This window comes from Bos grunniens, chromosome 27 (genome assembly GCF_055505025.1).
Source record: "Bos grunniens cultivar Pamir isolate PY7600 chromosome 27, Bosgru_T2T1.0, whole genome shotgun sequence".
NCBI classification, from domain to species: Eukaryota; Metazoa; Chordata; class Mammalia; order Artiodactyla; family Bovidae; genus Bos; species Bos grunniens.
The window spans coordinates 28,884,012-28,899,753 of record NC_141191.1 but is presented as its reverse complement, the minus strand read 5'-3'; the positions used below and the strand labels follow the sequence as shown (position 1 = coordinate 28,899,753).

Below are 15,742 nucleotides of genomic sequence, written 5' to 3'. Positions count from 1 at the left end.
ATTGAGTCAAAAAACAGTAATCTAAGCATGTCAGAAATATGCAGGCAACCTCTCACCTGTCAGAATGGCTATCATCAAAAGTCTATGAATAACACACATTGAAGAGAATGCAGAGAAAAGGAAATCCTTGTACAATGCTGGTGAGAATTTAAACTGGTGCAGCCACTACAGAAAACAGTATGGAGGTCACTCAAAAAACTAAAATTGAGTTGCCACATGATCCAGCAATTCCAGAACTAGGTACACAGCCAGAAAAAAGCAAAAACACTAATTCAAAGATACATACATGCCAGTGTTCACTATTTATAACAGCCAAGATATGGAAGCAACCCAAATGCTCATCAACAGATGAATGGATAAAAAAGATGTGGTGTATAGATATACAATGGACTTACAACTCGGCCATAAAAAGAAGGAAATTCTGCTATCTACAACAACATGGATGGATCTAGAGAATATTATCTGTAGTGAAGTAAGTCAGGAAGAGAAAGACAAATACTGGATGATATCGCGTATGTGCTAAGCTTGCCAGGCTCCTCTGTCCATGGGATTCTCTGGAGTGGGTTGCCATTTTCTCCTCCAGGGAATCTTCCCAGTCCAGAAATCGAACCCATTTCTCTTACATCCCCTGCACTGGCAGGTGGCTTCTTTACCACTAGTGCGGCCTGGGAAGCCATGATATCACTTATATGTGGAATCCAAAAAATAACAAAATGAATGTATATGGAAAAGTCACAGGTTTTATACCAAAGGGAAGAGGCAGGAGGGGAGGGGCTAATTTAGGAGAATGGGATTAAAAGTTACAAACTACTATGTTTAAAAATAAATAAGCAACAAGGATATATTGTATGGCACAAGGAATCGTAGCCGTTACCTTGTAATAACGTTAATGGAGTATAATCAGTAAAAATACAGAATCACTATGCCGTACACCTGAAGAAAGTGAAAGTGAAAGTCGCTCAGCCGTATCCGACTCTTTGGGACCCCATGGACTATACAGTCCACGGAATTCTCCAAACTATATTGTAAATCAACAATACATCCATTTTATAAAAAAGGAAAGATGAGTGATTGAAAACAATAGCCTCTCTCTTAGCCTTTTCCCCACTTTTTCAGCCTTTCAAAGAGAAATGTAAAATAAAAATAAAATATATGTTGAAAAGGCATTTTTAAAAAAAAGAAATATGGAGGCCAATTGCTTCTATAAAACAGAACATGGGTTTGAGAAGGGTGTGAACTTATGCTTTGTTATATGTCTTTAAGTGCCAATCGACTTTTAAAAAATTCACATGTATTATTTTAATGAAAATTCAAATGAAATTTAAAATAATAATTATTGATACATAAGCATCATTATTATTTCTGTACACTAAGCCTGTCCATTAAAATTAACTACTGGACCACTCCATGGGTATCTCAAAGTTGGGTTTGTCTATCACTAAAACTCCTAAGTTAACCTCATCCCCTAAACATACAACCCTTCAAACCTGGCTTCCTCTTACATGGCCCAGGGAAGGAAATGGCAGCACTTAACCTACTCTCAAAGACAGAAATCCAAGCGTCACACTCAAGTCCTCCATTTTTATCAACCTGTATCTTTTCAGTCACTGAGTCCTAACAATTCCATCTCCTAAATATCTCACAAATCTCTTCTCTCCACGCCTACTGCCACTTCCCTCGACTAATCTACCATCACCTCCTGCAAACGGCACACCAACAGCCTTTCTACTTGTGTCTCTACAACGCTGCTCCTCCTGCAATCCATACCCTCCACAGCCAGTCATCAACCACGGGTCGACACGCTAGGGTGCTCGGGCCAAATCTGTTCTGGCAAAGTTTGTAGCTAAGAATGGCTTCTGTACATTTTTTAAAGGTTAAAAAAAACATCAAAAGAAGAACATTGTGACATGTGAAAATGAAATGAAATTCAAATTTCAGTGTCCCTAAGTAAAGTTTTATTGGAAAAGAGCCCTACTCATTCATTTTCATATCATCCATGGCTGCTTTGAGGCCACAATGGCAAAGTTGTGTAGCTGAGACGGAGACCAAGTGAAAAGTTAAAGTCACTCAATCGTGTCCGATTCTTTGCGACCCCATGCACTATACAGTCCATGGAATTCTCCAGGCCAGAATACTGGAGTGGATAGCCTTTCCCTTCTCCAGGGCATCTTCCCAACGCAGGGATCGAACCCAGGTCTCCCACATTGCAGGCAGATTCTTTACCAGCTGAGCCACCAGGGAAGCCCAAGAATACTGGAGTGGTTAGCCTATCCCTTTTCCAGGGGCACTTCCCAACTCAGGCATCAAACCAGGGTCTCTTGCACTGCAGGCAGATTCCTTACCAGCTGAACTACCAGGGAAGCCCACCTGGCCCTCAAAGCCTAAAATATTTATCTGATCCTTCTAGAAAATGTTTGTCAACACCTGTTCTCAGTCATAAATTTGATTATGTCACTGTCCTGCTTAAAACCCTTCCTTGGCTCCAACTGCCTGTATGATCAAATGGAGTGCTTGAAAGGAACTGGATATTCTTGTTGTTATTGTTGTTTAGTCGCTCAGTTGTGTCCAAATCTATGCAACCCCGTGACTGTAGCCTACCAGGGATTTTCCAGGCAAAAATATTGGAGGAGGTTGCCATTTACTTCTCCAGGGGATCTTCCCGACCCAGGGATCGAGCCCTGTCTCCTGATAGGCAGGCAGATATTTTCACCACTGTGCCACCTGGGAAGCCCACCAGATACTCGGGACCCCGTTCAATCCTCCAGTCTTAAATGTTACCACTCCCTTGCTTCCCTCTCCCAGGGAACTGCCAGCAAACTGCTGAGCTCCTCAATCACGTCATCCTCTGCTGCTTTCAGGTTTTAGTGTGTGGCCCATCCCACTGCTTAGAAAGTATTTCCGCATTTCACCTAACTTCTACTTAAGCCTCAAGTGTCACTTCCAAAGTGTGTTTCCAAAGTGCCACAGCCCTGGATTGTAATTTTCTGTTCCCTCATCTGTATATCCCACTAGAATACAAACTCCGAAGAGGGCCAGCGACTACGTCTCTATTAATCTCCACTCAATCCCAGTGCCTAAGGTAGTCCATGGCACCAAGAAGTCACAAGGAATGTTTAAGTGAAGAAATGCTTCAGCATATTGAATGGGTTTACTGTTTTGCACATTCCTTAAACCTTCTGTTTACATGAAACACAGTCATCACATATGACATATCCAAATCAAAAAGAAATCATTTGATGTGGAAGACTGATATTATACATAGTACATGTTTCTATAAGCTCCAAAGCAATATTATTGAAGTGAGCACACCATTTAGAGAACAAACCATTTTCTTTCACTTAATATGTATGTAAATGTAGTCCACTTAACCTGTGCATATGTCCTCACAAGTTTTTAAACTCTCTATTTTCAGACCCTCTATAATTTGGTACATTCTCCATACTTTTATTAAGTCAGAAAGACAAATATTAAGCTTGAAAGCACAACAGATGTATCACCTTAATATCCACCATTGTATGTTGCCATAAGATCTCTTTCTTGAAAATGAAGTGGGAATATATATATTTCATACAAATTATAATTAAATAGTGTATAGATGCTAAAGGTTAACAAACATAGATTTAAAAGTCACCTCTGTGATTAATTTATGCTCCTAACAAGTTAGTTAACCCTTAAGTCTCTTCAACCGTAAAATGGGGACAAATAATAGTAGCTAACTCATAGGTTGTTGTAGGCATTAAATGACTATAAATGACTATATGACTATAAATGACATTAAATGACTATAAAGACTATATAAAGACTAGCATTTAGCACAAGCCTGGCAAACAATACCCAGAAGTGTTAGCTCTTAATATTAAAACTATAATTTTAATATTAAAACTATAATTTTATAAGTCTGCCTTAATAATTGTAATACTGGAGGCTTATGTTTGAACTTTCTTCTGCCAATGAAATAACCCAACATCTGATAGAGCTTTCTCTCTCGAAAAGAAAGAGAAAAAGTGCTAACACAGTGATTATAGAGAATAAAAATGTGAATTCTGTACCTGTTTTTAGGACTGTTACTCCCAGAAGAAATTTTATCATGCGCTTTGTAAGAATACAGCTGATCCAAGTTAAACTGCTTTTAAACATATAAAGATCCATTTAAAAAAGAGACGTTTCAAAAATCTTTTAAATATGCAGAAAATAAAATACAAAATATTACAATGATAATTTTTCCTCTGACTAAACATCTCATCAAAGAAATCAGCTGAAAATAAGCTCATGAATTATCAGTTTCTAATGTTCTAAAGGCAGTTGGAAATACAGTGTAATGTCCCATTCCTTCCAAATCTAGAGAATATGTGGTCTAAAGAATTCTTAGAGACATGGAAAGAGCCAAAGTCATAAAAATGATTTAATTACATTCTGCATACTTTAATAAAGCAGAAAAGATTCACCAGAAAATTTAATTCATTTGTCCATCACCCCATCACCCTAGTATTCTAATTAGTGGAAGTCTGCCTGTGGATAAGTATTTAATCTGTAATAGTTACCTAAGATCCAAAACAAAGCAAGAAAATGTGTGTGTGTGTAACTTTAATGAGAACATTCAGGAATCAAGCTTGTTCTTCCATCAACTAAAAGTATCATAATCGCTAAGAAAAAAAAGACTCCAAAACAAATGAGTTATGAAGTAGGCATAAAAGAAAGTTACTTGCTCAAATACTTATAACTGTTCTATTAATCCCAGAAATCATATATTGCATATTTTATTCTGTTCAAATAATTTCTCTCTCCAAATTTTATGTCTTGCTATATATGGCGTTTTCCTCTTCGAGTGGAAATAAAATGGAAATAAAAATTAAAATAGAAATTGTATCAATGAAGAATGAAATAAATAAGACCCATCTCTTTAACAAAAACAAACCTTCTCTGAAGTTAATTTAACTGGTACTTGATCAGAGACATGTTCCTCAGTGCCTGAAGATACAGCTTTAGAACTGAAAAGTAATAAAATTATCTCAAATGTTAAAATGTAATTATTTAATACATGAATCATCACACCTCTACTCTTAGAGAGGCAGATGAGATTATATTACTCTTTTAGAACTGATGATTTCTTTAAATCAACTCCCCGCCACCCCAAAAGAGATTAAGCTTTTTAAATTTTTTAAGTTTTAAAAGTAAAACTGATAATCTAATGTATAACATTGTGATTAGTCAGTAATACTGTATTATAAACTTCAGAGTCACAAAGAGACTAAATCTTACTTGCTCTCTACACAGAAAAGTTATATTCAAGTAATGAGTTATGTGCTATTGCCATAATCAGAGTAAAATGTAAATGTATCAAAACAATACTTGTACACCTCAAACTTACACAGTGTTATATGTCCATTATATCTTATTTCTTTAAAAAAAGAAAAACTGAAAAATGATCAATAATATATAAAAGTATATAATGTATAAGAGTATGATCAATAATGTATAAAAATTATAAAAATGTATAAATAATGTATAAAAGTAGGCAACAACACATGTATTCCTTTCCCATCTTCTATATAGAAGAAGGCAATAAGGGATATGGATTCTTTCATATTGATCTCAATGCTGTTTCTCTATTTATTTTTAATTACAGTTGATTTACCAGACTGTGTTAGTTTCAGGTGTAAAGTGAAGTGATTCTGTTATACATATATATGTATATATCTACATTCTTTTTCTTTCCTGATTCTTTACCATTACAGTTTATTACAAGATGTCAAATATAGTTCCCTTTGCTATATACTTCTTTAATCGATAGGAAAGCAGCTTTCTAAATACTATAATTAACCACTTCCTATACACTAAGAACACCTTCTGAGTGTTCTATGATTTATTCTCCCTACTAACGGCCACCTCCAAACAGACTAAAAGAGGCATGCAAAAATGATTCTCTTTATTCATTTTACCCCATGTGGTACCTGCTAATTGGAATAAAATGAATCATAAAAACCTGAAAGTTTAAAAGAAAAAGTGAAAAATGCACCTTGGTAGAAATGTCCTTGGACACAATTGTTCATTGGTTTGAAGGAAAAGCCTCGGAGGAGATTCTGTTTTGGCTTTAGCAAACCAGTTTCTACCCTATTGAACACAAGAAGACTCTTTTCAATGCACAGTGAGAATATGAAATCAAACAGGCAGACTTCTGCACGGTTTACCTTTTCCGTAAGGGTGCAAATCTTTACGTATTTGCTGTGCCCAGGAACTTCTGCCAAGAATCCCTCAATGATGAGCTGACGGGAAAGAGCCTTCCACCATTTCTCTGTGCGGTCCTTGCCCGTACCAAAGACACTGTGGCTGCGGTATCTATCTTCAAGACGCTGGGAATTCTGAAATTGGGAATAAAACTTAAAGTGTCTACTTAATTAAACAGGAGAAGTAAAACACAAAACCATCTACTGATTCTTTGGCTTTAATACTTAAGTTTCAGCTACCTAACTCACAAAAAATACACTTCAAACAGTGTTCCTTTTCTGCTTTAAAAAAAAAAAAAAACGGCAGGGAATTTCATCTAAAAATCACAAGCATTTCCCAACGCATAGGTACTTACTAGCTTTTTGATATGGGGCAAGTTGCTTACTTATCTGTGTTTCTATTTCCTTGGCTGCTATATAAGTATAATAATAATTCCAATCTCTTGGGGATGTTGTGAAGATTAAGTCAGTAACCAGGACAGGACCGAGCCTGGCTCCATAATACTAACTTTCTTTTTATGAGCTAACAGCTGATCCTTTAACTTAACCTGCATTCCTCAACATAAAAGTAAAAGCCCTGACTCAGTATCTAGTCAGTTTTCCTGGAACACTTGTAATGGCATTCTACACCTGCTAGGGGCTTACTTTTATAGTAGGAGATTCTATTGCTTGCAAACTAATAATACCAAAAGTATTAAGCTGCCTGACTAGTACTTGTTAGCAATCTGGACTCTAAAAATCATTCCTCTAGTCTTCCCTTTCAAAAGCAGAAAACAACGTGAAGTGAATGAACACATTTACTAGTATGAAGTAAGAAGATGCTCTTCTAATCAGTAGGGGTCTCTTCCCCTCATGAGCAATAATCAGTGTGAATACTGTGTATGGTGTGAATAAATTTACACTGCCGTGTTTCCATGGCAATCCCCACACAGAAAATATTTCTGCTCTTCCACATGGAGCATTTTGTCTTAAAGGAACCATATTCCTTTTTCAACTAGAAATCCAAACTTACCCAAGTAACATTTTTGAAAAGTCAAAATACTTTTCAGCAACAAATGTCTAACAATTTTTTTCTCTGTGCAAGGCATCTTCCATTTATTACGTATATGTTCCAGTTAACTTAATTTTCCAGGTTAACCCACAGACGAAGGAAATTGCTAAGGATGAGAAAGTTGCTATAGAGGACATGGGGACTTGGGCACTGATTTTTACAGAGCACACAATTTTCCACACACATTCTAACCAATCATAAACCTTTCTTCCAGTACCTCTAGATCATTCAACTTAAAAATACAAATTTAAAACTGCATGTGAACAGCATAATAAAACAGAAACAGCCCTAGAACAGCAGTTAGGAAAGCTGTCATTCATCCTGCTTCTGATACAAAGCAGACCTGAGGCAGCTCATTTAACTTATGGGATTTTGTATCAACCATTGTGTAAAAGGTGGTAGAGTTAAACAATCGTTTTTCTCTAATAAGAGTCTTTACTTCCATGGGGCAACATCTCAAAAATGGAAATTATCAACCCGTTGTTTCCCTTTAAAAAGCAGGTTGGAAAAATCAGGGTACCAAATGGTGCATCAAGGAATGTGGAAATCTACTAACAGATGGATGTGTGTTAGAATAAAGAGAATCATATCCCCAGTCTTTAAACCACTATCAGGCTTCCCAAGTGGCTCAGTGGTAAAGAATCTGCCTGCCAATGAAAGGAGACTCAGAAGACACAGTTTTCAACCCCTGGGTTGGGAAGATCCCCTGGAGGAGAAAATGTCAAACCACTCCCATATTCTTGCCTGGGAAATCCCATGGACAGAGGAGCCTGGCGGGCCACAATCTATGGGGTCATAAAGAGTTGGACACAACTGAGTAACTGAACACACACACATGCTATCATGATACAGAAAACAAATTTGCCACTTCTCTGAATTAACGTCTTTAAAAAAAATCACAGTTGTTTGTTGTGGAGGTTCTTCTTGCTGGGAATGCCACATTCCCCTCCATGCCTTCTTCCCTTGATATCTCTGAGCGCACAAATCTACTCTTAGCATCCACAAAATGGAAAAACTACTCTAGTTTTGCAGCTACTAACAACCATTCTCTCTTCAGAATTTGAATAATACTTTAACCTATTCCTTTGCTCCTCATCTCTTTTTATGCTGCAATACACTTATTTCTTCTCAAGTAACATCTTCTATACTGGATGATAAGTTTCACCTAATTTCACTTTGAATTCCCCACAAAACAGAGTACAGTGCCTCACACAAAAATAGCTGTTTAGGTTCTTCCATGACGTCCAGTGGCTAGGACTCTGCACTTGCGTTGCCTGGGGCACAGGTTCAATCCCTGGTTGAGGAACTGAGATCTCTCATGCCCCTGAGGCGCAGCCACACACACACACAACAAAGACGTTTAATAACTAGCAGAAAAAAACAAAACAAAAAACAATTATAAACTCCACTGCTGAGGTTTTAATTTCCTGTGTTCTTAAAGTACAAAGTTCATAGTCTCTGTCTATATTAACTAATGTTTTCCTTTTGCTTCTTCCCCAGTCCCTTCAAGTCAAAGAAGCTCACAGCTACCATTTCAGGGCTTAAAAAAGTCATTTCTGGAACTGCTGTTCTATGTGAACAATCAAGCCAAAATATAAAGTAAAGATAATTATCTCGAGGCATATATATCAATCTGATAAAATAACCTGTCCAGAAAATTAAATGGATAACCCTCTCCTGCTAAGTTTGAAAATTATAAAGGGTGATTAAAACTACCAATAGTTTTCCAATGGTTGCATATAGTCAAAGCCTCTTTTATCAAGTGTTCTCTAATTCTGGAGCCATGATATGGTTCAGCACTTTAGTGATAGGAAAGAGGTTTCACTTAATCTCCTAATTATGCAAATTAATCACTATATCTGTTTTCTAATCAGTAAAATTAAGATAACTGCATATCTTAATACTATTCACAAAGGTGTTTAAAGATTTTTGGAAATCTCTTTATGTGGTGAGCTAGACCCCTAAAACAAATTTCCTTAGGCAACATTTCTACTATTTATTTTCCAACAAAATTTATGCTTTAAAAACAAAATTTCCCAGTGCACTGGGACAACCCTAAGGGATGGGATGGAGAGGGAGGTGGGAGTGGGGTTCAGGATGGGGTACACATATACAACCATGGCTGATTCATGTCAATGTATGGCAAAAACCACTACAGTACTGTAAAGCAATTAGCCTCCAATTAGAATAAATAAATTAATAAAAAAATTTTCAAACTATTCACAAACACCTGGATGGTCCGATTTATACTATTTGTAAACATCTCATGTAACACAGGAAAATCATGTATAGCTGAAATACTTGTTTTACATGTACAAATATCTCTTTAAATAAACTCAAAGAGTTTCAAGTTTAAGGTGTTTAATCATCACACAGATAAAAATTATCTATAAAGGTATTAATTTTTCCTAAATTAGTTAAGGTGGACGATTCACTAAATTCTCAAAGGAGATACAATTATAATTTTTAAAATAATATCCCAGTAGATGCCAAGATCTCTGAAATAAGAGAGAAAAAACTTGCCTTATTTTCACTGTAGTTACTGTGTACACATTTTCGTTAAGTGGTACTTTTTAAAAAGTTTTACACCTTTATCTAGCAAGGGTAATATAAAATTTCACAAAGAATAAACTTCTTAATTTGTAGACTCCCTGAAGAGACTGTCAGTATAAATGGTCTGGCTTGGTTTTTAAATAATAGGTGAAATCTGATCCCTCTTGTGACCAGTTCAAGTTTGTCTAGGAGCCCACTTCCACTTATCTGTTGATACTGGATACTGCTGGGTTATACCAAATTAAAACAAGGCTAATTTTTATAAATTATACATTCAGCTGGGATACACAGGATTTGAGGATGACAGAGACAAAAACTTTTCATAGATCTCAATTATATTTAATCTGTTCCTTGCAACTTGAATTCTTTTATATAAAAAAATACTGCAGCACTCTTAGTTGCTAGTCCAAGTTCCTCAGGCAACACTTCTACCATTAGATTTCTAATCAAATCAAATCAAAGTTTAAACTCCATTCAGAATCTAAAAATATCAGTACCTGAAGGTAACATGCTTTCGATCTTTCATTAAAAATATTTTACAACTGACTACCTTCAAAAATCTCTCTCCAAACAGAACAAAAACTCAGAAAGTAAATATTTACATAAGGTATTTAAGAATTTAACAAATAAATGCTGACCTAAATTATTTTCAGAATTCTACATACAAAGTGAGAATTTTAATCTCTACTTTTAGTATATTTTTAATAAATATACACGGTTGCAAAGGATTCTATCTCCCACTAATTTTTTTTTCAACTAATATCAATATATAAAACTTAACTTTACAGACTTGTAAATCAGGAATAAAATCATATAAACAAAAGAACTACAGAAAAAGCTCCTTGGCTATAAGGGTCATGACCTACTCATATTTGTACCTGCAGCTGTTAGCATAATGTTAGCACACTAATCACTCAGAAAAAAAAACCAAGTAGCTGAATTAACTATTTTTTCATTAGTTAAGAAACAGAAAACTTTCTAGGAATTTTAAATGCTTCTGATAAAAAAAAGCAGAAGGAAAGAAAAAAACATACAACCAAATATTATAACTGAACTGAGACATTTACAGAAGATCACTAAAATTTTAAGTTATGCTCAAAAATTTCACCGCTTTTCAGGGCACCAAAAGACACAAATTTGTTCTACCTGTCCCTTGACACAATGAAAGTTAACTTTTCTTAATTATCCCAAAAAAGACCAGCCTAGGGATTCATCCGACTGCAATGTAATGAACTAAGACAGACAGCCTGGAAGCATTCTTAATGATACACGCAGGTTTTGTCAAAAGTAATGAATGCAGTGATGACCTGGAACTTAATACGACTCTGAGTTTCTAATAACTAAAGCCAAAGCTATAATCACAGAACAGCAAACCTCTGAAGAAAAGTACAATGGGAGTAAAAGAAGACTTACAGATCCTCGGAGAAATAAAATTGGAATCCCAATGCCGAACCTTCCTCTTAAGATGGTCACAGCAGATAAGAGCTGGAATGCTTGCGGACCAAAGTCCTGTGTATCTTCTGAGTCTTCAAGGGAAAAGCAGTGATCCAATCTAAATAAAAACAATACGTTAAGAAAGTTTAGTCAAGCTATGTACCTTTAGAAATTAAAAGAATTAGTGTAATAATTAAATAAGTAAATTGTAAAAAAAAAAAAATTCCAGTAAAAAACATTTCAAATGTGCCAACTGCTTCAGAAACTACAAAGAAAATTCAACACAGCAAAGAGCATTTGAAGTACATAGAACATGAAATATAAGCTGTAATACAGCATCACAGGCATGTCATGTTGAATTTTCTCAAACCCTAGTGCCTCAGAACCCAAGTTTCACAGGAGGTACTTTGGCCCAAAAACAGAAGAGAAAAAGGTTCAAGCAGGCAGAAATGTAGGGTTATTGCTTGAAGCGCTTCACTTAATTGACTGTATAAATGCTGGAATTTTGCATTAAGTTTTGGTAGAAGAAAAAGGGTTATTGCCCTCACTCTCCAAAAAAAGTTTTGAACCGAACAAAAAAATCTCCTGTGCAATCAGTCCTTAGTTTAAAATCTAACCACTATAAAATATGACCAAAGATGATAAACTGTTCATTTAAGACCATTTAGAAGTTAAATTCCTAAGCCATCCTTCAAGCAGATTTGAAATTATCATTAATACAAATGAAAATTCTTTAGAGCACGTTGAGAACAAAAGAACTTAAGAGAAAATCTACTAACATGGCTCAACTACCTAATTCAGTTGCTTTCTTTATAATAAATATCTTTGAAATAACAATAAGAATGTAGTCAGTATTCTAGATATATTTGAGGGAAAAAGGCTACGCTTAGGTTTATTCTCTACAATAACTATTTTAGCAAGATACTTAGCTCATTAATTTTTTCTACTGTGAGTATTTAAAGTTATCAAATTCCCATAAAGTACCACCTCTGCTGCAGCGTACAAGTTGTAGTGTACATTACTGTGATGATCACTAAGCTCTAAAAATGTTTTAATTTCCAGTTTGAGTTTTCCCTTGATTGATGAGTTATTGTAAAACATTATTTTAAATTTCCAAATGAATGAGAATTTTTCTGCTTACCTTCTGTTTACTTCTACTTCAGTTGCATTCTGGCCAGAAAATGTAGTGTGTTTGATATCAAGACACTAAAAATTTGAAACAGTCTAACACAGAGGTCAGAAAATCTTTCCTATAAATGGTCAGACAGTAAATAGCTTAGGCTTTGTGAACCATATGATTGATCTCTGTGACACAACTACTTAGCTCAACTTTGCAAAAGAGTCACAGATAACACATAAAAGTACACGTCTGTGTTCTAAGAAAACTTTATTTACGAAAACCGGCTGCGAGTGAATTTGGTCCGGGGGCCACAGTTTGCCAACCACTGCTTATAAATATGCTACCTATGTTTGAGAAGTAGTCTCTAATTCAGTGCTCCCCAGCCATCATGTTGCAAATGGATTATAGCTGTGCTGAAGGCTAATCCCTTCAGACCGTAGGGTTCTGAACACAATCTAGATTCAAGTAGCCTCATGTGCTATACAAGTATTATCATTAACTATGTGGGTCATGAAGTAAAAATGTCTGAGACACATTACTCAAACTGCTTGATACAGGCTTCTCTATATACCACAAATCGATAAATCAAACTTGTTACTGTATTGACCAGATTACCTCTTGCTTCCTACTTTTTATTTCTTAGCCTACCAAAAACTAAAAATTACATCAACCTCTCCTATTTTGGGGCATAGACCTGGATTACTGTGATATTGAATGGTCTGCCTTGGAAAAGAACAGAGATCATTACTGTGATATTGAATGGTCTGCCTTGGAAAAGAACAGAGATCATTCTGTCATTTTTGAGACTGCAAAGAAGCTCTGCATTTTGGGCTCTTTCATTGACTATGAGGGCTACTCCATTTCTTCTAAGGGATTGTTGCCCACAGGAGTAGAAGTAACGGTCATCTGAATTAAATTCATGCGTTCCGGTCCACTTTAGTTCACTGATTCCTAAAATGTCGACGTTCACTCTTGCCATCTCCTGTTTGACCACATCCAATTTACCTTGATTCATGGACCTAACATTACAGGTTCCTATGCAACAATGTTCTTTACAGCGTTGGACTTTACTTCCATCACCAGTCACATCCACAACTGAGGGTTGTTTTTGCTTTGGCTCAGCCTCTTCAGTCTTTCTGGAGCTGTTTCTCCACTCTTTTCCAGTAGCATATCGGGCACTATTGACCTGGGGAGTTCATCTTTCAGTGTCATTATCTTTTGGTCTTTTCATACTGCTCATGGGGCTCTCAAGGCAAGAATACGAAAGTGGTTTGCCATTCCCTTCTCCAGTGGACCACATTTTGTCAGAACTTTCCACCATGACCCGTCCGTCTTAGGTGGCCCAACATGGCATGGGTCATAGTTGTATTCAGTTAGAGAGGGCTGTGATCCATGTGATAAGTTTGGTTAGTTCTCTATGTAATCCAAGTATATACCCCAACCACAAATGCTGAAGAAGGTGAAGTTGAATGGTTCTATGAAGACCTATAAGACCTTCTAGAACTAATACCAAAAAAAGATGTCCTTTTCATCACAGGGGCCTGGAATACAAAAGTAGGAAGTCAACAGATACTTGGAGTAATAGGCAAGTTTGGCCTTGGAGTACAGAATGAAACAGGGCAAAGGCTAATAGAATTTTGCCAAGAGGATGCACTGGTCATAGCAAACACCCTCTTCCAACAACACAAGAGACAACTCTACACGTGGACATAACCAGATGTCAATACTGAAATCATATTGATTATATTCTTCACAGTCGAAGACGGAGCTCTAGACAGTCAGCAAAAACAACACTGGGAGCTGACCATGGCTCCGATCATGAGTTCCTTAATGTAAAATTCAGACTTTAACTGAAGCAAGTACGGAAAACCATTCAGGTATGACCTAAATCAAATCCCTTACGATTATACAGTGGATGTGGCAAATAGATTCAAGGGATTAGATCTGACAGAGTGCCTGAAGAACTACGGACAGAGGTTTGTGATGCTGTACAGGAGGCCGTGATCAAGAATATCCCCAAGAAAAAGAAATGCAAAAGGCAAAATGGTTGTCTGAGGAGGCCTTACAAATAGCTGAGAAAAGAAGAGAAGCAAAAAGCAAAGGAGAAAAGGAAATATATATACATCTGAATGCAGAGTTCCAAAGAATAACACAAAGAGATAAAAAAGCCTTCCAAAGTGATCACTGAAAAGAACCAGAGGAAAACAAGAGAATGGGAAATACGAGAGATCTCTTCAAGAAAATCAGAGATATCACAGGAACATTTCATGCAAAGATGGGCACAATAAAGGACAGAAATGGTATGGACCTAAAAGAAGCTGAAGATATTAAGAAGAGGTGGTAAGAATACACAGAAGAACTATACAAAAAAAGATGTTTATGACCCAGATAACCACAATGGTGTGATCACTCACCTAGAGCCAGACATGCTGGAGTGGTAAGTCAAGTGGGCCTTAGGAAACATCACTATGAACAAAGTTAGGGGAAGTGATGGAATTCCAGTTGAGCTATTTCAAATCCTAAAAGATGATGCTGTGAAAGTGCTGCACTCAATATGCCAGCAAATTTGGAAAACTCAACAGTGGTCACAGGATGGGAAAAGGTCAGTTTTCATTCCAATCCCAAAGAAAGGAAATGCCAGAGAATGCTCAAACTACCGCACAAGTGCACTCATCTCACACGCTAGCAAAGTAATGCTCAAAATACTCCAAACTAGGCTTCAACAGTACAGGAATCGAGAACTTCCAGATATTCAAGCTGGATTTAGAAAAAGTAGAGGAACCATAGATCAAACTGCCATCATCTGTTGGACTGTAGAAAAAACGAGAATTCCACCAAAACATCTACTTCTGCTTCACTGACTATGCAAAAGCCTTTGACTGTGTGGATCACAACAAACTGGAAAATTCTTAAAGAGCTGGGAATACCAGACCACCTTACCTGCCTCTTGAGAAATCTGTATGCTGGTCAAGAAGCAACAGTTAGAACCAGACATGGATCGACGGACTGGTTCCAAATTGGAAAAGGAGTACATCAAGGCTGTATATTGTCATTCTGCTTATTTAACTTATATGCAGAGCACATCATGTGAAATGCTGAGCTGGATGAAGCACAGCTGGAATCAAGATTGCTGGCAAAAATATAGATAACCTCAGATATGCAGATGACACCACCCTTATGGCAGAAAGTGAAGAGGAACTCAAGAACCATGTGATTAAAATGAAAGAGGACAGTGAAAAAGCTGGCTTAAAATTCAACATTCAAAAAACTAAGACCATGGCATCTGGTTCTATCACTTCATGGCAAACACATGGGCAAACAGTGGAAACAGTGACAGACTTTATTTTGGGGGGCTCCAAA

The 15,742-nt window shown here is 36.5% G+C and overlaps 1 protein-coding gene across 9 annotated transcripts in view; it reads right to left on the bottom strand.

The window, feature by feature from the left end:
* Nucleotides 1-15,742, bottom strand: part of WRN (WRN RecQ like helicase) — a 126,702-nt gene that overhangs the window by 18,518 nt on the left and 92,442 nt on the right. For 6 of the 9 annotated variants that reach the window (XM_086380936.1, XM_086380933.1, XM_086380938.1 and 3 more), the window contains 5 exons: nt 11,242-11,380; nt 6,189-6,359; nt 6,017-6,111; nt 4,916-4,988; nt 4,050-4,126 (listed from right to left, as the gene is read on the bottom strand). In XM_086380936.1, the coding sequence (XP_086237062.1) occupies nt 4,050-4,126; nt 4,916-4,988; nt 6,017-6,111; nt 6,189-6,359; nt 11,242-11,380 (555 nt within the window). The remainder of the gene's footprint in view (nt 1-4,049; nt 4,127-4,915; nt 4,989-6,016; nt 6,112-6,188; nt 6,360-11,241; nt 11,381-15,742) is intronic. The other 3 variants (XM_086380934.1, XM_086380940.1, XM_086380937.1) reach the window with 1 other exon arrangement.